Source organism: Watersipora subatra, chromosome 11 (genome assembly GCF_963576615.1).
Source record: "Watersipora subatra chromosome 11, tzWatSuba1.1, whole genome shotgun sequence".
NCBI classification, from domain to species: Eukaryota; Metazoa; Bryozoa; class Gymnolaemata; order Cheilostomatida; family Watersiporidae; genus Watersipora; species Watersipora subatra.
Window position 1 is genome coordinate 653,796 of NC_088718.1, and position 27,833 is coordinate 681,628.

Below are 27,833 nucleotides of genomic sequence, written 5' to 3' on the forward strand. Positions count from 1 at the left end.
ACTGTATACCATGAAGTTTTGACTCATCAATCGATTACATTCATCTGCTGCCTGATTGTTTGCTTGCCACACATACATGCAGCACAACACATACATGTACATACCAATCATAGATCTCTACATTTAGGTATAAATTTCAATATAAGAGGGTTTTATTGAAATTCTAGAAAATTTTTCTTTTGACCACGGCTATATTTTAACAGGTTATTCGTAAGCCATTGTTTATTTTGCCTCAAATACAGGCAAAGTCTTTTAGTTATGGAAAGAACCCCGTGCCACCGGTTTGCTTCTATAAGACGTGTTTCACCACTCTCTGTTACTTCTCTACACCATTCATTGGAGACCCTTGCATTCAGATCCTTGAAATGTTCGACCTACAATAGGTGCCACAAATGAGAGATAGCATGAGATGATGATGCACAAATAACCACTTACTGACCTAATGCTATCATAAATCATAGTGCATAAAGCTTTATTTAATGTGTAATATTTGAGGGGTGCATCTTTACATGTAATATTTGAGGGGTGCATCTTTACATGTAATATTTGAGGGGTGCATCTTTACATGTAATATTTGAGATGTGCATCTTTACATGTAATATTTGAGGGGTGCATCTTTACATGTAATATTTGAGGGGTGCATCTTTACATGTAATATTTGAGATGTGCATCTTTACATGTAATATTTGAGATGTGCATCTTTACATGTAATATTTGAGGGGTGCATCTTTACATGTAATATTTGAGGGGTGCATCTTTACATGTAATATTTGAGATGTGCATCTTTACATGTAATATTTGAGGGGTGCATCTTTACATGTAATATTTGAGGGGTGCATCTTTACATGTAATATTTGAGAGGTGCATCTTTACATGTAATATTTGAGATGTGCATCTTTACATGTAATATTTGAGGAGTGCATCTTTACATGTAATATTTGAGATGTGCATATTTACATGTAATATTTGAGGGGTGCATCTTCACATGTAATATTTGAGATGTGCATCTTCACATGTAATATTTGAGGGGTGCATCTTTACATGTAATATTTGAGGGGTGCATCTTTACATGTAATATTTGAGGAGTGCATCTTTACATGTAATATTTGAGATGTGCATCTTCACGTGTAATATTTGAGGGGTGAATCTTTACATGTAATATTTGAGGGGTTCATCTTTACATGTAATATTTGAGATGTGCATCTTTACATGTAATATTTGAGGAGTGCATCTTTACATGTAATATTTGAGGGGTGCACCTTTACATGTAATATTTGAGGGGTGCATCTTTACATGTAATATTTGAGAGGTGCATCTTTACATGTAATATTTGAGGGGTGCATCTTTACATGTAATATTTGAGATGTGCATATTTACATGTAATATTTGAGGGGTGCATCTTCACATGTAATATTTGAGATGTGCATCTTCACACGTAATATTTGAGGGGTGCATCTTTACATGTAATATTTTAGGGGTGCATCTTTACATGTAATATTTGAGGGGTGCATCTTTACATGTAAAGATTCATGTTTCTTTACATGTTTTCTTTCCACATTCTTTACATGTTTCTGGTTTAGAACCTAATAACCAGCTTAATAGAATCAAAAGTTGAAGGAGCGGTGTATCTTTTCAAACTGTGATAACTAAGGGTAATTAACTAATAAATGGAGTATGCAAAAGCAGAGTTAACGATGGTGAATAGAGACACATAGAGATATGTTTGAAATAGCTAACAGTGCTCATGTGTTGAAGCAATAATAAACCATCCTTGCTACAACACACTCTCTGGTGGTGTATTTGCTAGCGTATTAATAAGGCATAATTATGGCGACTTTGATCTTTTCAGCATATAATCAAGCTATTATGGAGAGGCATATTTTACTACTGAACCCCTAATGAAGCATTAGTAGACCTCCAATCTGATGCTAAAAGGAACAGTAACTTTTAGATTTGCGTCAAAATAATAAAATTCTAAAACCGCTGTAATGCTTTTAAAACTGCCAAAATTATTCTCCATATTAAAGTTTGCAAATTTACTTGCTTTAACGAGTTTATCTGAGCAATATTAAGGACCGTCTCAAACACATTTTATTTCACCTCTTCCCAGAATCCTTCCGTTTTCACTTCTCTTTGGTTCCACCAGGTTTCATTGATCCTCTCATATAATAACTGCTCTCCAAGATTGGCTTCTGGGGAAAACAGGATATGTCTGGCTTCTGGTGAGATAGTCGGTCTTGCGGCACTCTGTACCATGTAGCTCTTATAGAACATGTCGGTGTACTCCCAGCAGAACCTCTTCATCAAGATGAGCAAGGATGCATCATATTGTTCATTGAGGATAAGAATATCTATTCTAAAATCCAATACTTTTAGTTGTCAAAAGATGAATAACAACAGTCCAACTATCACAAAATTCTGAGCCCCAGCATGTCAATCAATCTGGCCAAATTAACAGTAGATTTGATAAGGTGAATGTTCACTCACGGCCATGAAAGATGTTCACATGGTTTCTCTCTTTTTTCATTTTAATGTTTGTGTTAGCATATTTACGCTTGTTGGGGTTTGGTAATGGCTCATATGCTTGCGTCAGATTTAATTCTTACCAGGGTTACCTGGGTATATACATTGACAATTAGCTTCATCTAGAACCATATTAATAGCCCTGCTGACTTCTGCTGAAGAGCAGCACACCCTTGATGCTCATAGGGTACACATCTCGAGTCTGTATGCATACACAATGTGCTGCTTAGACTACTGTATGCATACACAACGTGTTGCTTAGACTACTGTATGCATACACAATGTGTTGCTTAGACTACTGTATGCATACACAACGTGCTGCTTGGACTACTGTATGCATACACAACGTGTTGCTTAGACTACTGTATGCATACACAACGTGCTGCTTAGACTACTGTATGCATACACAACGTGCTGCTTAGACTACTGTATGCATACACAATGTGCTGCTTAGACTACTGTATGCATACACAACGTGCTGCTTAGAATACTGTATGCATACACAACGTGCTGCTTAGACTACTGTATGCATACACAACGTGCTGCTTAGACTACTGTATGCATACACAACGTGCTGCTTAGACTACTGTATGCATACACAATGTGCTGCTTAGACTACTGTATGCATACACAATGTGCTGCTTAGACTACTGTATGCGTACACTACTGTTGCTTATGTTAATAGAAATTCACTAAGCGGGAATGCAGACAGACGCATTGTACCACCAGTTGCTGCTATGACGTTACCCTGCATGTCATTGGAATAGTTGTCCTCTCTTGACTACCACGGGTTTCTCAAACTATCACATAGCCACATGACGGCAATGTCACAGTCTAGCTACACACGCATGCACACACAAAAATGCATTGCTTACATACCGAAACACCGGCAATGTGTTGTCAGTGCGTTGCATCGAAATGAACATGTCGGTACCGATTAAACTAAAGCTGCCAGGAATGGTTGCAATAGTTATTCAATAAGCATAACCTCGATTCTATTGTACATAATTACAGTGCAACCAGCGGTTCATTTAAGATTGACTTTCAAACAACAACAACTACAGGACTTCATACAAATGATGATTCATAGATGGACAAAGATTGTACTAGTACTACTTGCACTAGATATCTAAAAACTGTGAACTGGAATTGTCGTGAAATCATTGAAAGAATTCTTGTTATCCAAAGTAATCCCTAGTCTGAGCTGCATTGATAACAAGCTAAGGTTTCCTTACACGTCATGTGACCCATAACTATGATCACATGATGGCCCAAATAGGTAGCTATCAAAGCCTAGAGCTGATGCCTCAGGTACCATATGTGAGCATATATTTAAAGTGGAGTAGAATGCTTCTTGTAAGTTGCTTAGGTACGCACTGATCAGGCCCCTCTGAAGTGGACATAAAAAAATTTATATTGATGACAGTGGCATGGAATGACCAACCAGAGCGGCCTACAGGTGTCTATAGGTGCGGTGTTATCCTGTACATATAATTTATAGCAAGTGACTGCGACAGCAATTACCAGTACTAATTAGAGGACAACTCCAATATAAACATTTTAGCGTTTCTCAATGAGGCTTTGCATATATGATGATAAATTGGTTATCATATCCAACAAACACAAAATACTAGTGGAGATCTCCGAGCATGCATTTAAATCATCTCTTGTAGAGATGCCTGATTCAATTATTTTGTATCAAGTACTTTTAATTCTAAAACCACCGTAAGTCTTTGAAAACTGCCACAAATAGTTTAAAATATTGAGGAGTGCAGATTGGAATGTGCACGCCGTATGCGCGCCATATGCACGCTGTATGCGCGTCGTATGTACGCCATATGCAGGTCGTATGCACGCCATATGCACGCCCCCATGTATAGAGAATCTAAAAAAGCATCAATAAAAATACTTTATTTAAGATTGAGCGAAGAGCAACTTATACAAACCTCCCGAACCTCTCTCTATCAATAATCAAAGTTTTACATTCTTCCTTTTATCTTGCAGCAAACATTCTGAATTTACCATGTAAATAGTTGAGCCTGTAAAATACACTCGTTAGAGCCATAACAAGTGACATAACTCCTGACATCCTTTCTCCTCAAGCATTTTAGCCAAAACTGGAGACAGTTGAGTGACTAAAAGACTCAAAAGCTAGCTAGTAGGCACTTACTTTGGCACTATATAATCTATATAGCTCTTGATAGCGTCCAGATCGTCCCTCTGATTGTAATCAAAGCCAAGCCACTGCAGCTGTGTCAGATGAAACCATGATCCAAATCCCATCGGGTTCAGGTTCCTCCTCGGCATGTAGAATGCTGCTTTGTTCTTTATTATTTTATCTGCTGACTGTAAAATTTGAGAACTCATGTAATGTTTACTGAAGTACTAAATTAAGTTGTGGTGGTTGAAGTGTTTGTCAGGAAGTTTGGACAGATTGTGGTGAAAAAAACCATAAAGATTAAGGGCTAAAATTAAAGTGAAGATCAAATGGTTTACAGAAAAAGTAAATGTGCAATATCAAAATTTAAAAAATTGAGCTTTTAATAAAAAGTAATATAATAATTTGTATATTTATTTGTGTTAAGAACCAGTAAATACCGCTTGAACTGTCTTGTAGAGCAGTGCAAGCAATTGTGTTTAACAATATGGGATGGAGAAAGGGCTATTCTACATAATTGCATGATCTCTTTAACAATCAACTCTTAACTCAAGTAAACAAACATGGATAGATTGTGAGGAAATCATTGTCACGATTGTTAGTCACTATGGCAAATTTCTGAAACTAATTGAATAGGAATCTTTGAGTTATAACAAGGTTACTCAGCGTTCAGGGCTACTTTAGCATGAGGTATACCAAATTAGCATGAGATCCACCTCCCATTGACCTATTAGCGTGAGTTCTACGGTTGTAATCTTCCTCCCTTGCCAGCAGCACATATTTTCATGAGTTATTTTATTTATATATAATAAAAATATATTATGTATTGTTTATATATTAAATATAAAACTATATAAAATATATACTATATAACAATATAACATTATATATAATATATATTGTACAATGTCATATATTATATAACTTATCATACAAAATATAACATTATATATAACATATATTGCACAATGTCATATATTATATAACATATAATACACTAGAAATTTCCCTGTCATACAGCCCACGACCAAAGTGATAATAGAAAAAAGAAAGGGTACTGCTGGTTGTTGAAAAAGTAGTTCTCAGCAGGAATTGACAGAGTATAGTGTAAATGAGGCTTGTTTGAGATGATATAAAATAAATTTGAGGGAGCATGACTCCAAAAAAGTGTAACTAACAATTTATTTTGGAGGTAAAGTTGGGTTGAAACCAGGTACAGTGCACCCCCGAGATACGATGTTAATTCGTTCCAGGGTTGGCATCGTATGGTGAAAAATTCGTATATCGGGGTATAGAGACCATTGTAATTAAACAATGCAAACACTCCCTGGTGAAAATCGTCAATTTTTTTCATAAAAATGTGTACATATTGACAATTAGCAGCAAAATAGTATGTTAACTTTAGTAATTATAGTTACCTACAGTAACTGTATTGTATTTAGTGTATTTTAATGGTTATGATCTGCAATAAAACGCAAAATTATAATGTGTGTACCAAATGCATAACGTACGGTAAGGAGTTCTTGCCTTCAAAAGGTACGCATAACATAAACTTTGAATTCACTTCAAGTAAGTTTAGCTTGCTAAACCTACACTTGAAACTAAGTTTTAGTATGTATCAACTTTTTATCACGAAATTTTATCCTTCAGCAGTTCATATCTTCACTTTCACTATAAACTTTAGCCTATCTGTTTGAAACCTTTTTCAACCTAAATCAATAAGGCCGAGCGATGCAGTTATAGAAAGCGGCCCCTCGCACACTTGACCATTTAATGGCTACCGAAAAGAAAAATAAAATTTTATTTTCTATACAGGACGTACATACCTTTGGAGTAACGTGGCTTTAGCTGGTACATGTAGCGAGTAAAGCAGAGATGAGGCAAAAGCGTATCAATGCTAATTATGGTGCTGTGCACTTGACAATAAATTTAAAACGTAATGAATTGGAATTTTTTAGTAGGCTAAAGGAAGTTGTCCATTCCTGTCCAATTCTACCTTTTCTACGAAAAAAAATTGATGGTGCAATGCAGAAAATTGCTAGCTAGCGCTTGTAAAAGGATCCAGAGAATGTGGTACAGTAGTTTGTCTTGTATGAAATGTGCAAAAGAATCAATGTAACTATACATACAAAGTTTGTACGTATTTATACCCTAGGGGGGGACAGGGCTTTAGCAAGTTTCAGAAAGTAATGTGGATGCTTCAACTATCCTGAGTAGCTAGTTATATGAGTTACATACATACATACGATGAATTGTATTCACGTAGAAGATAACAAGCCCATATGCAAAGACATGGTTAAACAAGAGAATAAAACATAAAACCAAAAGGAAACAAATAAAATGACTAAAATATGAAAAACATGCCACACAAGAGATAAATAATATATATTATACATGCATTGTTTTAATATACCAGTCCACATCAGTAAATTAAACACTTAAAATATTTCTGCGAATGTGGGGTTTTCCGTATCTTCTACATCCTTGCCTTTACTAAATGGTTGCTCCTTTTGAATGCTGATCGCGTGCATGACCTAGCTCATTCAAATCTTCTGTCGGAAGCTCTTTCTTGTGCTTGCTTTAATGGAGTTCTTGTTTTAATAATAATTGCAAATGCTGATTGGTTGCGATCATATTCCTTGACAATGTTAATAATACGGGTCCCTTCTTATTTACGACATCCAACTTCGTTGACATAGAAATCAATTTTCCTTCGTTTTGTAACGTTTGGATCGGTCTCAGATTCCATAGATAACGAATTAAATGTAGATACTTGTAGTTATATACGTATGCTGACTTGAAAGTTTATAGCAAAAGCTATAATAACGCTATGAATATTATCTCTCGCTTGTGCATTTTACACGAAATTTTCCACGCGGATATGAGAGAAGTCGATCATCGTGTCTCTTCTAAACGTTCTAAGAATGTTTTCGGCAAACTATATTTCGGTGTCTTTTTTATTTCGACGTGTGTTATGAGCACACCGACGGCCAAATTTTAACTCGGGCGAAACTTTTCTCAAATTCGTATGGTGAAATAAAATTCGTATAGCGAGGTGAAGATATCACGATGTTTGACTTCGTAAGGTGAAAAAATCGTATATCAGGGTAATCGTATCTCGAGGGTGCACTGTATATGAGTAATTGGTTAATTGTCGATATTGCAATATCTGTTATAAGTATACAGTGTATGTTAAAGGTCGCGCAGTCTGATCTCTTCTCTTGTAAAACTTATGTTTTACAAGAGAAGAGACTAGACTGTTTTGTAAATTTATTTTATTGTTTTATTTACAATAAAACTAGACTGTTTTATTGTTGCTTTATTTTATTGTTGTAAAACTAGCGTTTTACAACAATAAAATAAATATTAATTCAAGCTGTAGACCTAACCTACTGTACGTAATTTAACTAACAACAGCAATAAGGAAATATGTTTATTATATCTCTGAAATGCAATATTAAAAGTAAAACGGCAAGCTGCCGTGTAATATACAGTTTGAAAGTTGGTTGTGTTGTGAATGTAGAATGGTTTTGACAGCGATATGTAACAGAAAGCAAGTATTAGCATTCACGCGTCTGGAAGTTTTCCGCAAACTGGAGTGAAATAAAGAAATGTTCTTGTCATAAAGGGACATTGTAGTTCGGCCCTAGCTTGTAGACAAGATGTAAAAAAACCTGGCTAATGTTCTAGATAGCTTAAAAAACCTTCGGTAATTGGACAAAAAGCCTAGGCTGATAAACTGTTCAAACATACAGCGATATGTAACAAAAAGCAATCATTAGCATTCACGCGTCTGGAAGTTTTCTGCAAACTGGAGTGAAATAAAAATATATTATTGTCACAAAGGGGCATTGTAGTTCGGCACTAGTTTTTAGATAAGATGTAAAGAAATCTGGTTAATGTTCTAGATAATTTAAAAAACCTTCGGTAATTGGACAAAAAACGTAGGCTGATAAACTGTGTACCACATTATTGTACCTGTAAATCGGTCTACGCCTCAAACAGTCTACGTTAATTACATAAACCTTCGGCAATTAAACAATGCTATAGACTGGTGAAATGTCCACATTTTTCTCGTAAAATGCAGGCGACTTAATATTTCTACTCTCTGTCACACGGCTTTATCGGCGTTTCATGTGCCGGTCTTAATTTTCAGTACAGTAGACTGGTAAATTTTTTATTTCGATTTCAGGCCAAATTAATCTCTCTATTTATGTATAATCCGATCAGACAGGTTAGTTTTAGGGTCTTGCGGCAACCTTTCAAAGACATGGTAACATATTTAAATAGGTTTATATGTGTTTTGTATCGTTATTATATTTATATGACTCTACACAAAAATGGTTAAATTTGTTGATGAGATTTCGTTAAAAGGGTTTGCGATGGCCGTTAATGAATAATTCTCGGAAGTTGTGTGCACATGTGCATTTATCATAAATCTCCCAACCAATCGCTTCGCTCGTGTTTGGTCGTTGGGTCATATTACATTATATATAATATATATTGTACAATGTCATTTATTATAAAACATTATACATAATATACATTATATATAATATATATTGTGCAATGTCATATATTATATAACATATCATACATAATATACATTATATATAATATATATTGTGCAATGTCATATATTATATAACATATCATACATAATATAAATTATGTACATTTTGAAACACCCTCAAGTCGATGTAACCATTTCAAGAAGAATCTGATTTAGGAGATCCATTGGCTTCTTTCCAAAAGGGCAGGTCAACTGTTTGATGGGCAGGTGTGAACATTGGGTCATGATTTAGGTGATCTATGCATGATCTAGTTGCATGGTCATGCAATGGAGTCACGCATTAGACTCATTGGTTGGATCTAAGTGACCCAACCAATTGAGCTGGGTCACTTATTAGGTTAGGAACATGCATGTACCAAACCTAATACAAGAGACTGAATTGATGCTGTTGGGAGGTTGAGCCGTGAATTAGACCTCAGGTTGTACTTGGATAGGCTACCTATGCGACGTACCTCACGCTAACATAGCAACGAGTGTTCTTACTACATTTCTTTATAATGATGCAAGTCAATTTTAGAAAACGTCTCAAGTGTAGCATGTAGAATAAAATTTGTATGTTTTGTTACATATCACCTGACAAACATGACATAGAAATTGTCTCTGCCAGCTCATATGATTACCAAAAACTAATAAACACCCTACACACACACACACACGCACACACACCAATAGACTCCCTACATACACCAATAGACCCCCTACATACACCAATAGACTCCCTATATACACTAATAGACTCCCTACATACACCAATAGACTCCCTACATACACCAATAGACCCCCCTACATACACCAATAGACTCCCTACATACACCAATTATTATAGACTCCCTACATACACCAATAGACTCCCTACATACACCAATAGACTCCCTACATACACCAATAGACTCCCTACATTGACTCCCTGCAAGACTGAGTTCAACATAAAAAATTAGCAACTGAATGATTTCGGCCTCAAAGGTTAATCATGTGAAGATTTTGCATGGAGCCATCATGAAGAAAACCAGCTGATGATGCTGCCGGCAGCACAACAGAGTGACAGCGAACTTTTAGTAACTGTCCATAAACTCCAGCTTCTAGTTACAATGCAACTTAGTCTCTGCATGTCAGTGGAACTGAATTAGGTGAAACCTAAGTGGAATTTAAACATCCTACTTTCAGACCCAAATCTTCAGACGTGGTTGAAAGGTTTACCACAGAGCAGGAAGTTTAGAAATGTCAAGGACGAAGTTTCCAAGGGATATTTTACTTCTATGGTGCTGCGTAGTCCGACACTCACCTTATGAATTCTTGTCCATGTGGAGTAGTAACTAGCAGCGGAGCTTATCCAGGACTCGGGCTCTCTTACAGGGACAATATATTTGGCATCTTTTGCAATGTGCTTGCTAAACATTTTCTCATTATATTTGGCATGATCTATAAGTACATCAGCTTTTCGTCTATGCCGCGGCCCAACACTCCAACCTAAAAGGTTTCATGCAGTCTTACAGATGAACCTACACAAACTTTAGTAAACTTTATCAGAAATTATGGATAACCTTTTATCATTTGTGATTATTTGTTTTAAGATTAAAATTAACAAAAATTGAGCGGTTAAAACGCTGAAAAGAAAAAATGTGCAAAATGGCGTTGCTAGTGGATATCGTAGACATAGTGGATATCGGCTCTTGTGTTCAAGTTGCAACGTTACGCGTTTCTCTTTTGTCAGTCTCTTTGCAACTATAGACATAATTGCACTTTCGCTTGATTTGAGCGTTTTAACCACAATCAAGTTTTATCAACTTTCCTAATCTTGAAACATCCTGGCAGGCAGATCACCTCAAACATCGAAAACAATCGTGAATATTATACTGAATAATAAAAAAAATGCAAATACTTATAAAATCTACTAAAATTTTGTGCAAGTCATCTTTAAATCATTCATAAAAACCTAAAAACATATTTTACTGAAAATGAACACCATAGTTAGTATGTGAACATGATTATATAACAATTATTTTTACGGATTAATATATAATCCTAATTATATATAATTATATTATAATTATCCATCAATATATTGTAACTATATAATAATAATTATGTAATTATTGTATAATTATCATTATATAATAATTATTATTTATTATTAATAACTATAATAATAAGAACTGTAATTGTATAATCTACTATATAAACGGCAATCGTTGTCTGTCTGTCTGATTGATTGTCCGCCTTATAGAGTACCGTACTTTTCCGACTATTAGCCGCTACTAGGTATCTAGGGCGCGTTAACGAGATTCTCCGGTTAGCACACGCCTCTACTATACATAACCTATGCATACACCTGTTTTACACAGAGCACGTCATATCTGGTTAGCGCGCCTCTTTACGGCGCCCAACGACATTGGTGCGTTCGGAACAGCTAAATTGCGGCCGCGTGAAAAAGCACCGTTCTGAGTTCGGCAGCCTATACAAATGTACTAATCATTAAATAAAATAAATTAATGAATAGTAATTTACATGCGATTAATATTTACTGCCAACGTGTACCGAGAAGGTCACACGAACGTTGATTTCTTGCGGTCACGGGAAAACGCAGTTCTCACCCACTACATTTCTACATAAAAAAGGTAGGTATTTCTTAATCAATGTTGTATTGTCTATGAATTGCCACACTTCCACTACATAAACCTTTCACTTGCGTCCGTGTACAAATTTAGCTATCGGCCTACTGCCAGCCATTTTGCCGATATTGCTTAATATGTATACGATATTTTTTCAATTTCAAACTCCATCTATACTGTTTGTTTTGGTTATATATTTCATTTTGCCAACATGTTAACAAGCACTGCTATACAAAAAATCGTTGTATCTATATTTTGTGCATTTTAATTATCTGTCATGTGTCATCAACATAAGTAGTTATTTGTTTTTTAACTCGGACGCATTTAATGAACTCGCACAAAAAATCTTCGTTTTTAAGTTAGAAATTCTCGAACGAAGATTTTCTAATTAAATTTTAGGCTAATTTTATAGAGAAATCTTTGGACAACGTTGTCACTACTATAAAAGTCTTAAAGACCGTTGGTTATGTTATCAACGAATAATAAAATTCAGTTACTTGTGAAAATAATAAGCAAAGCTAATAGAACATTACATATGCTAAGGAGAGTTTTAAAGCATGCTGACACAAAAACTCGGCAGATTGCTTATTTTTCTTTGGTGAGGCCACTTTTAGAGTACGGTTGCACGGTATGGGACCCGTTTATGAAAAAAGATATCAAAAGATTTGAGAAAATACAGAACACCGCTTTAAGGTTCATTTTTAAACTAAAGGGGCAAGTCAGTTTTACAGAAATAAGAGCAAATACAGGGATCGAGAGTTTAGCTAAACGGAGAAAAGATATTAAGTGTGCATTTTATTTAAAAGCAGTGGAAGGGAACTTTACGGTCCCTGATTTTAAAAATACTATCAAGCAACACAACACTCGACAGAAAGCAGGTCTGTTTGTGCCAACAATCCGGACAAATGCATTTTTTAATTCTTTTTGGCCGAGAACAACTCGAGACCTGAGAGGTTTTTAGTAAAGAATTTTTGTAATAAAAGAGTTCCCACACCTTTCCTTCTTTCTAGAAGGGTGTAGTGGGAAAATTTTAGATTAGATTAGTTACTAGCAATTGCTGGTAAAATTGCAAAATGTGTCTACGGCGGTCGACCATAGAAAACGCATAAATGAGTCTACTTCAGTGAAAGAGTTGGAAACGTTGGATTTGCCACTGTTTGTGATAGTAAACATGTTCATTTCGTTCAGAGTTACTTTTATTTTTTTTCAGCTACGAGTACTACAGCTACTACAGAACTTGCACGGGTACTGCTACTGCGTTTTACCTACTAAATTTCTACATCGAAAAGGTTAGTATTGTTGTATGTTATTGCTATTTACTATCGGATCGGATCGGGTTTTTCCCACTGAAAGCCTCACGCAGGAGGCAAAATACGTGGGAACTCTTTATTTTAAACAGTATACCAGCAAAAATTTTCCCTTCCCTTCCTCCTTTCTTTCCTCTCTCTTCCCCTTCTTCCCTTCTTCCCTTTTTAAAAAGGGTGTGCCGAAATTATCAAATTCCATCTCTGATTTCTCGAGTGGTTCTAGGCCAGAAAGAATTAAAATAAGCTTTGGTTTTTATTGATGGTACATACAACCCTCCCTCTTGACGAGTATTATAGATTTGTTCAGGCTCTTGCTTATATGTATCTTTAATCACCCCACTGGCTGTAGCTTTGCAAAACAAATTCACTCTTAATTCCTTTCGTCTATCTTTTAGCAATTGTATATTACTACTCTCCTTTATATCAGTGTAGCTAACTTGCCCTCGTAAATCAAAGATGAATTTCACAGCCTTATTTTGTAACTTTTCTAGTTGTTTGATGTCTTTATCAAAATAAGGGTCCCATGCTACGCAACCATATTCTAAAATTGGTCTTATGAGAGTGTAATATGCCAACTGCCTGGTTCTTGTATCGGCCGATTTTAACACTCGCCACAGCATACCCAAAAGACTGGTTGATTTTGGGTATGCTGTGGCATACCCAAAATCAACCAAAATAACGTAGCAATAGCAATACTATGTTATTGCTATTGCTACGTTATTGCTATTGCTATTTTAATTATATGTGTAATCACAAAAATCTGAATCAGCTATGTCATCAACATAAGTAATTGTTTTCTAACTCGATGGCATTTTCAAAACTTACACAAAAATGGTTGTTTTTAACCACTTCGGCTACAATTGCATAATCCAATTTCGCGTTCAGGTACAATTAAATCATGATGCTCTACAGATTATGACATGGGTCAACAAAAGTCATTTTAACCGTAGAAACACTCACATTTTTACATAGAACACCTATACTTTTGGAAAGCAAAGAAAATTCTGTATCTGATCGTATTATCTTTATTTCAAAAATTAAAAATAATAAATATTGAAAGTAGCGTGAAATAGCGGTTTTATTAAAATTCGTGTTCTACGAACATTTTTGACTAATAAGGGTAGCATGAAAATGTATAAAACTATATATAATAACAAACGATTAAAACATACTGTGTATACAATGCAATCTACAGTCTCTTCCATAGCTGTTAACTTATCTTCGTCACCGCTCTACTGGAAGTCTGCCATTTCTATCGCTGAATTGAAGCCTATAACATCAACTACCAACTACTACGCGTTGTTACTAACTGATCTAGATGTTGAACTTTGAACCCAAATTACTCGAAATTCTTTCATTTGACCATAGCTGTTTGACCAGTCCGATGTCTGCAAACATGTCTGAAGGTCATGCTTAGCTTTGTAGATAGAGTGTAACTGTAAGCAGGCTCTAAATATAGATGGATGAGTAATGCAACTACGCAAAGCCTAAAAACTGGCTAATGAACTTGAGAAGAATATACTCGAAGCCGCTATAGCGGTGCATGCACCCGAAGTGGTTAAGTTGGAAATTCTCAAACAAAGATTTAAAATTAAATTTTAGGCTAATTTTATAGAGAAATCTTTGGACAACACTGTCACTTCATACAAGTTTTAAAAATCGTTGGTTATGTTATCAACGAATAATAAAATTCAGTTACTAGCAATTGCTGGGAAAGTCGCAAAAATGTGTCTATGGCGGTCGACCATAGAAAACGCATGAGGGAGTCTACTTCAGTGAAAGGGTTGAAAACGTTGGATTTGCCACTGTTTGTGATAATAAACATGTTCATTTCCTTCCTCAGCTGAGTTACTTTTACTTTTTTTTCCAGCTACGAGAACTACAGAAACTACAGAATTTGCACGGGCACTCCGAGCCTGGCGATAGGCAGCGGTGAGAAGAAAGCGAGCAGCGTATATTACAAAAAGCACACCATCTCATTCAATGTTAGAAATGCTTGAAGCAGTACAATGCCTTCCAAAAAGCCTATTGCCCAAACGCAAAAACAGATTGATTCCCGTAGAGAGAGATCGAATTTGCGAAGCAGCAGCAAGACGAGCAGAAACTGCAGAGCAAACGCAGCTACGCCCACAACGAAATGGAACTGCTGCTGCAGCTGCTAGAAGAGCAGAAACCGCCGAACAAACACGGGTACATCGAGAGCAGGCCGGAATAGATGCTGCAGCCGCTAGAAGCGCAGAGACTACTAGACCGACCCCAGCAGTAACTCAAACGGCTCAGAGCAGCCGCTACATCGGCCAGACGTGCAGAAACCTCCGAGCGGATGCAGCGGCGACAAGAACATGATGCACTAGCTACAACAGCTGCTCACCGAGCTGAATTTTTGGAGCGGATGAAACTGCGACAACAGCGAGATGCACTAACTACAGCAGCTGCTACCAGGCGCCGTGTATGGACAGAAAACTTCGCGCTTGACTACAGTCATGCAACACAGTATAGGGTTGAATTTTTTTATGGGACGAATGTCCAAAAATGCTCCAGATGTAACGCCTTACGTTGAAAAGGCGAGAGGCCATATATGTAGTTTATATAGTAGATTTTATTGATAATGAATTTTATCAACAACCGCATTACTGCTGCACAGTTTGTATATACCATGTCAAAACACAGGCTATAGACGAAGAACTGGTGAGTCATGATTAGTGTTTCAAGCATGCAGAAGTCTCAATTCAATAAAAGCTGGCGATAGCTAAGCAGTGCAACAGCAAAATCTTTTCTAGAATTTCTTAAAATATGTAAAACTTTTCCATACTGCCAGTTTGAAGAGCGTCAATTTGCCTAGCAATGTCAATTTCATTATCAGTTCTGTGTACAAAATTAGGACAATGCCGATTTGAGTAGTTCGAGACTGATGCATTGTAGACTAGCTGTAAAACACATTGCATATCTCCAATGGGCTCTCCAACATTATTGACATGTACAACTGCATATGTGTATGCAGTCAGATCAGCACAAAAATTTCAGTAGATTGCATATTTGGAGTTGTTTTACGGTATGAAAGACAAATCTCAATAAAACTATTGCTTTACGTAAATCTGTTCCCAAACACAGGTAATGCAGCTAGTAGATTCTAAAACATTACAACGGCTCGATAGATCTGCTGCAGTGATACTGAATCACCGGACAGTATATAAAAATACCCGTCCGACCTTGACCTACTAATTAAAATACAAGTCTAGCTTCAAAATCATGTTTGCTCGTGATGATGAATAATGAAGGGTGTAAAGAGCATTGCTTAGACTGTTGGCCAGAGTGAGCGCATACATTGCAGTATTTGGTACAGAGGTCTAGGAACAGATAGTGTACATGCATCTTTTAAATTAGTTACAATATAAGTAACTTACGTTCAGCGTCAATGAAAGCTACAGTCTGAGTTGTACTGCCAAAAAGCTAACCAGCCGTAATGTTGTCAACCAATGAGCTGACACATGCACAAAAACAACAGTTCCATCTATAGCCTTGCGTGGTGCAAAGGATGAAACACTTAACACACAAATGATGAAAACATAAAAAGGATTCCATAAAACAGCTATGGTATGTAGCAATTTAGATATTACATACCGGAAACCCTGGTGCGCAAGCTGAAAATTTGATTCCAATTGTCAAGTTTTAAAATCTATCCTCGACTTATATGGCAATGACGTTTTTCAAGACATGAATTTTAGTGAACTTAGATTCGAAAAAACCATCGATAATGAAAATTAGATAACATGATATTCAGGGATTTATTTATAAAATAGTAAAATACATACTAGTAATCCTACTTAAAGCGAGATTGATCAAACACAAACTCTCATTCTTCACCATTCAAAAGGTCATTGTAAGGGTCCTCTTCTGAAATAATGCCATGCACTGTGATGAGGAGTTATCACCATCGTCTTCCCGTAATATTTTATTCTTTTTAGTCTATACCATCAATTGCATTGATAATTGAGCAGATTTTGAATGAGTTGACAACAATTTTTGGATCAATAAAGTCCCAAAAACCCTTCACCAACTGACAGACTGTAGACGAAGATGCAGCACGCATATTTCCGTCAGCAGTGTAGACTAAGTGTTTTGACCTGATGCCATATATGATATATATACTCATTCCACTTGGTATGCGTAGAATCCTTAAATGGTTTATTTAGCAGAACATCAAATGGTAGCAGTACAAATTTTAATCCACCTGGAATCACCGCTATATCTGTTTTTTCTCGATTTTAATGCTTTTTTCCTAGCATTAGTTAAATGTGACTTGGAAATGTCCTGCACTCATAGCGATTTAGGTTTAAGGACCGTGCCTGGCTGACAAGCCTACATTTCGTTAATCCATTTGACATCTCGCCTCTGATGCCGAATCAAATATTCCAAATAAGCGTGATCAAGGGGGCCGACTTATACGGAGGGTACACATCAAAACTAGAATTTTAAACAAAATTTATGAACTGTGACTTATACGCCACGTCGACTTGACCGTCCAAATTTACCGTATCTACCGGTGTGCGATACGTATCAAATGTGGCAGCATATGTAAGTTTCAATGTTCACCAAAGTTATAGACAAGTGTTTATACTCACTTTTTCCTCTCGGATGGTTCCAGTTGATGTGGTACATGCTGTGTTGTTGCAATATATTATTCACCTGATTTTCTAGTATAAATCTTGCAAGTATCGCAAAAAGAGTGGATGATCCAGTTTTTTCTACTTTAGTCATGATGAAATGTGTGATCCGGTCTGCTGGGAGACACGTGTTAACATAACTGTTAACGTAACTGTTTGAGCTGTTCAAAATATTTCCTGTTGTCAGTATCGATGCATCGTGATTTTGTGACAAACCGATTAACCTGAAAACAATAGAAGGGTTTTTACATATGCTTTCATATACAGAAGAAAGTGTAATTATAGAGTGTATACAAACAGCTATACAGCAGAAAAAGACAAGGTTAAAAGAAACAACAGAACTCTTTTAGATTAGCTGTAACGCCAGAGAGAGTAAGAAACTAGTTAGCACTTGAATATTATAAATGCTTTTATTTGTAAATACATTGGTTCCCTAAAAATACAGCTAGCTCATTAGCATATAACACATTAAATATATATTTGGACACTTTGCAATAAATGAAGTAATATATAAATACATGTACTTATATATAACATATATTATATATACTGTATATGTATTATATATAACATCTATATACATATATATATGTTATATATATATTTACTATTGCTTTATTATTCTTAATAAAATGCTAGTTTCATAAAGAATAATAATGAAAAAGCACTCAATACACTATATGAATTAGTGCAGAGTCAATTATAGTATAATGTATAATATGGAGAGTACTTGACTGTTCATTAATCATGACAGATCTCTTTTGAGCAGACATATGTAGGTCTGTTCTCATCAGGTGATGAAACGAAAACATGGAAAAATCAGTTTTAAACATGTCATGCAGCAAGAGGAAAAAACCCTATGATAAAAGCTCCGGCAATCATACAACTGAAACAATATCATACGTTTTGATGAAGCTCTGAATTCTGTTTTGAATTAAAAAATTATAGTATATGAATAAAGGGATTAAAATAACAAGTGGCAAAAAAATTATATCGACTCAGGTAATGCAAAATTAATAAAAAAAAACAATTAAGACTATAAAAAGACTATAACAAAGACTATAAAAACAAATTAAGAAAAATTACTCAGTAAACCTACACTCCAGCTTGTAAGCAATCATAAACCACAAAATATAACTGTGCTGGAAGGCTTCATCTACAAATGCGTCAAAGGGAACTGGTGAGCGACAACTCATCACCAAAAGCCTATTGAGTGCTAAAAAGTCACTGAATAAATAAATGACCATTTTTACAGCAAATATCAAGCCGAGGCAATCGTCCTAAATCATGTCAGGCATGAATGAGGTTAAGGATAGTAAGGTAATACTGGTTGTGTTGCCAGATTGCCTCTTGTTTCATTTGAAATACAATTCTAATACTGCTAATCTTAGACATCCATCTATTTGCATGAATTTGGTTTTCATTGACGGTAGCAAAATACCTTTAAAATTTGGAATCATTTTCTCTAAATCAATGATGCGTGTAATTTTAGCTGCTAATCTCAGACATCCATTAATTGGCATAAATTTAGTTTCGTTGGATGGCAGTAGAAATATTACTATATTAGCCTGATTTGGAATTATCTTCTCCGATTCAATGATGAAAGTAATTTTAAAATTGCTCATCTAAGACACCTGCCTAATGTGAAGAATGTCAGGTTATTCAGAATAGGCTGAGGATATTATGCTACAACTTCTCTTGAAACATGTTGACACAGCTTTAACAAAATTTAATAATTGCTGTAAAAATAAGCAATTAGCTTTTGTTAAAAGTTTTTCCAACATCCGGTCTACCTCATCACAGCTCACAAGCCAGCAGAACTAAGACCTGCTCAGGTTATCAACATGATCTTGTACTAACTCAACTAAAAAACTGCTTTACAATTTTACTAGCATATAGTGTCATGTAGAGAATATAGCACAAAAGTGCATGTGATAGAAAATATCACTATTCCCATCTCCCCCATCAATTTGTGCGCATGTTTCTTTAAATTCATCCACTTTGTAATCATGGCAGGATAAATCCGCTTGTTATCCATGTACATTACTTTATTTACATGCATGTTTAGTTACATATAACTCTATTTATGGTATAGACATTTACTATAATCTAACTCCAAGATGAGTATCTAATTATTTATTTTCGTTGCTAAAAGATCATTCTGACTAATTGCAAATCTAAATCATAATCCAACATATATTATTCCAACAAATGATCTTTCCAAATCTTTGCATATTCTTACTCTGCCTATGCCAAATTCATGCTAAATGTTTATTTCACATCAATTAAAGTTTCAAGATCTTTTATAGTTTGTATCCTTGTTTTGTTACGTAACAGTTACATGTTTTCAAGTCATTTTAATTTACGTGATATGAACAAATTGCATACAAACTCTAACCATTGTTTGAAAACATCAATATTTTGAAACAATCTTAAACCTAACATCCATACTCTTAAAAGAGAAAGATATTTTAGTAGCTTTATGTCAAATTATTTATTTGATTTTAATGGCTAGCTGTTCCTTTTTTTGTTTTATGATTCCTGAATGACATAACTTGGAAAACATTTCTGTTTGAAATGAAATTATCGTCATCAGCTAATAATAATCATAGTAATAATCAACAACCAATATAATAATAATAATACAGGTTCGGTCAGAAGCAGTACTAAAATATGCTAAGGCTAAAGCTAGTGGTACAGGGGTTTCAGAAGCAGCGGCCATTGTTTCTAGGCAATCTAAAAATCAAACTAGAAGCACTAGTCTTTACTATAGTGAAGGTGCAGAAGTTCATAGAATCTCTCGGAAGGAGTGTGAGGACTATTATGATAATAGGTCTAAGAACAGGTACTCCAAGTCTGGGGTGGAACTTCAGGTCATGAGTCTACTAGACATGAATGTAGAAGCCGAAATAAAAACTCTATTCAATCTTTAAGGTATTCTAGTGCTGATAGAATAATTGGGGCACTAGGTCTAAGGATGCCCTTTTACCTAAAAGTGATAAATGTTACAACGGTGGTAGTCGGCAGCACTGGCTTTGCAGTTGTCCTGCTGCTAGGTGCTTCACTTGCAATAAGAAAAGCCACACTAGTATTGACTGTGTTATGAATGGTTCTGAAGATTCAGAAACAAGGTCTTAACAGGTACCGCTATGACAGGAGTAGCAGTAGCAAATGTGACAGGGATATGGACAGAGGTTCAGGTAGAAGAGACGGGGACTACACATGTTCTCGTCATCTTAGTAAGAGTGTAAGGTTTTCTTCCTCTAGTCCTAAATGGCTAGATGATAAGATAGTCAGAACTTTAGAGGTAAATGATATGGAGGATGATTTTGTGTTCGATACAGGGGCTGAGGTTTCAACAGTAACCGAAAAAACAGCCAACAGGTTAGGTTTATAGTTAACAGTGCCGTCAACTTTTTTGACTGCAGTAGATGGTTCCGAGTTGAAGGTAGTAGGTAAAGCTGAGGTTCAGTTGAGAAGTAAACACAAATCTATGGTCAATCAAGTTCATGTTATAAAAGGATTGAGCAAAAACTTTTTAGGCATAAATGAGTTGAGGCAGCTGAAGTTATTAGCTGCTTTAAATACATTATGTACACAAGGTTTTGAGTCAGTTACCTTGTTGCCTCCTAAACCTATTACTGCTGGTCTATGTTAGCATCTTTCAGATGAGGGCAAGTTGCAAAAATTGACAAATCAATCTGATAGAAAAAGGTTCGGGAGATAAAGAAGGACAAGAAGAAAGGTCCACCTTGAAAGTTATCAATGAGGGGTGGTACCAGCTCAGAAGAAGCTGTTCCACAAACAAAGGTGCATGGTCGTAGTACCAGGTACGCAGAGGCAGCTCAGGGTAAGCCGCAACCTCTCGTGAATCAGGTAAGCAGTTTCTTTTATGAGGTTCAGACTGGTTTCATGTCACGTGAGGTTATCCTACAGCGTTAACATGCCCTTGCTGAATGCAGGTCTAGGATAGAAAAGTACAGGAGGGCTATTGCGGCCATAGAGGTTGACGAGCGCCAGCTCATCAACCTCTATGGAGAAGGAGCAGGAGATCAAGGCTGCCTTGACGAACTTGTCTACCCTGAAGGACAAGGTCCTGAAGGATGCTAGACTGCCTGCTACTCAGGCTGAGGTAAAATCACAGACAACCAGCTGTCTATGGGCGAGGAGGCCCACTTGGCTCCCTACACCTCACACCAGGGAGACGCAGAAGGGACTGCTTTGTCAGTAACCAGTTCTAGCCAAGATGCTAGTAAGGCTTAGTCACAACCTCCTACAGACAACCAGCTATCTGTCGGCGGGGAGACCCATTCGACTCCCCACACCTCAAAACAGGGAGGCGCAGAGGATGCTGTTTTGAGAGCAACCTGTACTAGCCGCGATGCTAGCCATGCCGAAATAGGTGGCATGGTAGCCCAGGGAAATACTTCATGAGCTAAAGTTATGGAGGACCAGGAGGCCCTGTTAGAAGATGAGCCAGGCTCTGAGGAGTGTATGATCCACCCTCTCTATGATTCAGATGATCCAATAACGTTGGTAAAAGAGATTGACTCCGATGCCTAATCAAAGCACGAGAGCAGGTAAAGACAGGAACAGGTATGTACTCGGGACTTGCAGGTTAGCGCTGAAGATGACAGGTTAGGCTTGTGGAAGCTATTATGACATGGAAAGTAAGTATGGGAGAGGATGACTCAACCTATACAGGTAAAGCCACTTTTGATTTTAGTATGGGTTTACACCAGATTCACAGGCTACTCTAGTGCTTATGTACAATTGCTAAGCTCCCGTTTAACACATTAGCGAGCTTATGATGATGCAGGCTCTATTAGTGTACCAGAGGATAGTATACAATAAACACGGTGTCTGACATGCATGTATAGTGTTATATCTGATATCAGCCATGTACAGATAGACATAGGGAAATTGGCTAGTTACACCACCATACGGCTTACATAACAAACTCCCAGAGTTACGACATCCACAAATCTCATCTTTGGGATTAGTGCCATCACATGGCAACCCACTCATTCCACTGTCTGAACATTAAGAACGTTACATTGAAAGACTCAAGATTATTGCAAAAAACAGTAATGGAAACCCAGATTAAAATCCTAAAAACGGCATCACACCCCCAGTCAACGACAACACCCAGACGATAACAACTTTCGTCATGCGGTACGAAGATCCGCGTCTGGTGCCAAGCTACACCAGACAGGGATTAAAGCTGGAAGATTAAATGTTATGAAACCCCGCTGACGTAAATACAACAGGACGTAGCCAGGAACCCCAAAAACTACAATACCCAAAATTAGAGATCTGGAAGATATAGTTTCACTCTTGGACACCCAGGCTAACTCCTAATCGATATATAAGGACGTATATTCACCTTTATACTTCACTCTTCAATACAAGCTTCTTCACAGCGGTCAGACGTGTCAGCAGAAGAAATGGAAGAGTCAACTTTAGGAGAACAAAAGGGGTGACTATATTCTAAGTCTCTAGAAATTACTTTTATACTTTTATATGTTTAGTCTAGGGTGCAACTTATTATATATCTTTCTTGTTCTTAAATAAACATAAGGTATTGCGAAACCCTCTTCGCATAACTCAGTGATTCCCATCTCAGAGCATAGTCTTAGATTCTCACATCTAGGAAGGTCTTTTATACGATCCTGAATACTTAATCAACAAAACATTGGTTAACAGTCATTAGTCAGGATTAGGCCTATCTGAGTTTATTATAACGATTTAGCAGTGCATCTGCTCGTGACAATAAACCTGAGCTTACTCCCTAACCGTTGTAAGATTACTTGGTAGGATAATCCAATACTATCAATAATCAACACAACAATAGTATACATGCATGTCAGACACCGTGTCTGAAATGCATGTATAGTATACATGCATGTCAGACACCGTGTCTGAAATGCATGTATAGTATACATGCATGTCAGACACCGTGTCTGAAATGCATGTATAGTATACATGCATGTCAGACACCGTGTCTGAAATGCATGTATAGTATACATGCATGTCAGACACCGTGTCTGAAGCTTGTTGCCTCCCAACATGATTAGTGGTTAAACCTATGTTTGAACCCCAATAGTTACAGGTCCTATGTTCAGGCTTCAAAGAAAAAAAGGGCATGTTGTATATGTAGGCGTTTTTTGTGCGCCTGACTATGTTACAGGAACTTGGGCTAGGAAAGCCAGATAGGCTTTGGAAGGCAAAGCCTCTCACACAGGCTGGCAGGATTATGTAGCTTTCTCAGCTTATTGATAAAGCCAATGATATACAGCTGTATATCATTGATAAAGCTAAGGAAAAGCTAAATAGATATGGAGAAGTGTGTATATGAGAGCATTCTTCTTCCTGCTTCTGGAGTGAAGTCGTGGTGAGTGAATATACAACACCCATGTGACGAAGCAAAATTACACAAACTGAACATAGTTGAAATAGAATGAAATTACAAAGCAAATTCAACACTTGATGTTGTGTGTGGATTCGGATTAGTTACGCATAGCATAATTTCTCACCTCACTCCCGTTATCCCCACTCATTAATCCATCAGTTAATTTGAAGTAATAAGTACTTACCGATTTGGATGATATGTTATAATGATAACAACCGGTAATACAGGCAAAAAGCAGAATTTTGCCAGCCACTTGCCTCTCATTACTATTCGACTCAAGTAAAAATGTCGATATATTCTCTAGTGCACTAAGCTACTAGACTGTCTACTAGCAGAGCTTCATGTAATCCATCTTAGATCCTGCAGAAAGAAAACTTCTACTGAGGTTATTATTTTATTTTAAAAAATATCCTGAGTTTAGACTCAGGAAGCACAAAATATATATCATGTTTTAAAACAATATATAACATGTTCAGAATCTATTATTTATAACTCAGTTCTGCATTTATGATTAATGACCATTAATTATTTCTTGTCATATTTGTTTTCAGAGTGTTGTAAGCCAACGTCGCCGTCAGGCTTAACAAAAGGTGCAGCGAATATGTACAAAAGAACAATCGAATGCTCACAGAAGTAGCTGGATGCAGCCAATATTTAGTGAATCTCAAGCATCAAATGTGCATAGAAAGTAGAAACCGTGTAGTTATTGAAACCATAAGAGCTCGACTATTGACTTAATTTTGGAAAGTCTGGCACGTCTTTTCGTTGTAACCGTGATCAAGTTATGTCGATTTTATGCCGATCTTGACAGTTGGATGACCTAAAACAACATACAAAATCTCAAATGATGAACAATATCTATACTTTCCGAGAAAATCTACTAAAATTTAATTTGATCACACCTTTCACATGCTATGAAATGTTACTGTACTCATCAAAAAAGAGTAAAACGTTTGAGATAATGAGGCCCCAAGAACATCTGGCCACATCTGGTAGTGCAATATGCATAAGGTAATAAAAATATAAGATATTAGAAGGTTACCTTGCAGTGCTGTAACTTAATAATGACTTGCAATAGCCAAAAGCAGATGACCTTAAAAGATACAAATAAGTTAAATAATGAACAATGCATAAAATAAATTCATAATTTTAAATAAACTGAATACGGGACGTGCTTGTATTTGTTTTTTCAAAGGCATACAAATACATTTGTACTCTTTTGAAAAAAAACGCACTTGCTCAATTTGCAAAACTGTAATCACGAGCTTTAATTTTGCATTGCTATAGTTTGTTCCGAGTCGTCATGATTTTGCATTAAACTTTTCATTTTTGTCAAAATGTTAAGGCAATTTAAGATTTTGTTTAGAATTGGTTACAGCTGATCAAGTATGCAAAACTTAGACCCTGTCTGTTGCAAATATTGATTACTCGCTCGGAATTTCTAGCAGTCTTTTTTGAAACGAAAACCAAAATATCAACCAGATGAGGCATTAATCGACTCCAGTTATGCCTCTCAGAATGCAGACTTAGCTGCATTGCTGGTTGAAAGAGAGAGAGAAACTTGAGTTAGATTTCTTTCCTTGACACCTCTAGATCAAGCATTTCAGAGTAGTAGCTCATGTAGTGAGTGTCACAACTCTTCCTTGGTGCTAATAAGGTGGAGAATGTAACATACCGCAAGTTGATACCAACTATGCAGGCCGCACAAAATGGTGGACATCTGTTTATTTGTTTTGTTACACAATTGATTATATAATGAATAGTAAGAGACACAGACTAAAAAGTAAGTATAAGTAAGTCTATTGGATAGTAAGAAATATCGAAAACAGCTTTCATACCGATATTTATTCTGAGCTACTAGAAGGCTATTCATAGCAGAATGTACCAGTTGAACAGCACTACATACGAAGAACCAAACCTTAACATTAGCATAATAAACTGTTATTGACTTTATATATAGCCACAGATATGTGATGGTTATTAAGACTTTGTAGGGGGCGAGTGGAGAAGGTAGAGTGGTTTGTATAGGGAACAACAGTAGTAAAAGATGCATGGTAAACTCTGTTTGCACTAGTCACTCAGTAGGACTTGTTTCAATAGATAGACGAACAATCAGTTTATTAAAATGTATAACTTTTTGTACGACCTCCTTATTACAACTGATATAATCTTTAGAGATTGTTCAAGCTACAAGAAATAAGAATTAAAGTTATTTATTCTACATTGTATAACCTTAAAGGTTGACTTGCAACAAAATTCACATTAAAGTTATTTGATATGAAAAGATTCACTGTCTTACTCTGTTGTGTTGTAGGTGCCAAATATGTGGAAAGGTGATTACAAGCTCTTAAAAGCTCAAAAACGAACAGAAAATCGCAGCCACACGAGACCGCCGTAGTTTAAATTCTCTTTCCAAAACGGCTCAAATGTGACGCAGTTGTGAGAGATGGTTTCTGTTTACACTTTCATGCAACCTTATTCGTCAAAGTATTTTCACAAATATACTTCACGCATTCAATAAAACCATGTCTATTGTTCTTACGCATCTGTTTTATCGTCATCGTAATGTTGTCACTTTTAGCAGTGATATCCTATAACTTACCGTAAAAATTCATTTAATTTTTTAGCCTTATCTTGAAGGAGTACATATCATTGTCTGATAATCATGACAAGCCTGTTGGTCACTTGTGATAATCGAAAAGTGCTGCAAAAATTATTTGCGAAGTATTGGGTCACATGATAAGGATACGACTTGCCGATTAGACCAAACCGAAACAAACTGTAAAGTAGCGAGGATCTATATTTGATACGGGGTCTTTGGTAAAACCCGAAGTGTTTGTCATAAACTAGTGCTACGACAAGTTTTATATTGAGCTTTTTATTGGCCTTTCAATTCACGTGAGAACATCACGTGACAAGACAATAGCCAAATTTCATGGCTACGTCATCGAAATAAAGAGATTTCAATCTACTGCGGCTTTTCGTTTTTGAGCTTTTAAAAGCTTGTAATCACATTTCCACATATTTGGCACTTACAACACAACAGAGTAAGACATGGTGAATCTTTTGATACCAAATAACTGTAATGTGAATTTTATTGCAAGTCAACCTTTAAAGATGAAATTTTTTTAAGTAGATTGTATCAGAAAGTATCGGTATTTGTTTATCATTGGAGAATGCTTTTGATGTTTGAGAAGTGATCTGATTGTCAGGACATTTCAAGATTAAATCAAAAAAACTTGATCTTGGTTAAAACGCCCAGATTCAGGTGAAAATGCAATTATGACGTCTACAGTTGTAAAGAATCCAACAGAATAAAAATGCGTAACACAACCACTTGATCACAATAGTTGATATCAATAACAAGAGAGACAGGCAGCTGAGCAACTAGTGACATCATTTGGGCAAATATCTTTGTGTCGATTATTTTAATCATAAACAAATTTAGTCTATTTTAACCTTGAAATATTCTGGCAATCAGATGACCTCAAACATTAAAAACAATCATAACTGATAGTAAATTACCGGTACCTTCTGATAAAATCTACTAAAATTTTTAGTAACTTTAAAAGGCTTATAGTTTCATC

The 27,833-nt window shown here is 36.2% G+C and overlaps 1 protein-coding gene across 1 annotated transcript; it reads right to left on the bottom strand.

Annotated features, from left to right (window-relative positions):
* Positions 1 to 152: 152 nt before the first annotated feature.
* On the bottom strand, positions 153 to 24,531 carry LOC137408665 (galactose-3-O-sulfotransferase 2-like). The gene is made up of 6 exons (XM_068095246.1): positions 24,431 to 24,531; positions 17,793 to 18,058; positions 10,537 to 10,721; positions 4,694 to 4,869; positions 2,101 to 2,356; positions 153 to 374 (listed from the first exon to the last, which is right to left on the bottom strand). The coding sequence occupies exons 1-6, from the start codon at positions 24,508 to 24,510 to the stop codon at positions 153 to 155; spliced, it is 1,185 nt and encodes a 394-aa protein (XP_067951347.1). The 5' UTR covers positions 24,511 to 24,531.
* Between the last annotated feature and the right edge of the window lie 3,302 nt (positions 24,532 to 27,833).

Bases quoted from the DNA above. Each gene is read 5' to 3' on its own strand.
- LOC137408665 (XM_068095246.1), bottom strand. From the start codon at position 24,510: ATGAGAGGCAAGTGGCTGGCAAAATTCTGCTTTTTGCCTGTATTACCG. The intron at 18,059-24,430 runs GTAAGTACTTAT...TATTGTTTTCAG, and splicing joins ATAACATATCATCCAAATCG to GTTAATCGGTTTGTCACAAA. The intron at 375-2,100 runs GTGAAATAAAAT...CACCTATTGTAG, and splicing joins CGGAAGGATTCTGGGAAGAG to GTCGAACATTTCAAGGATCT.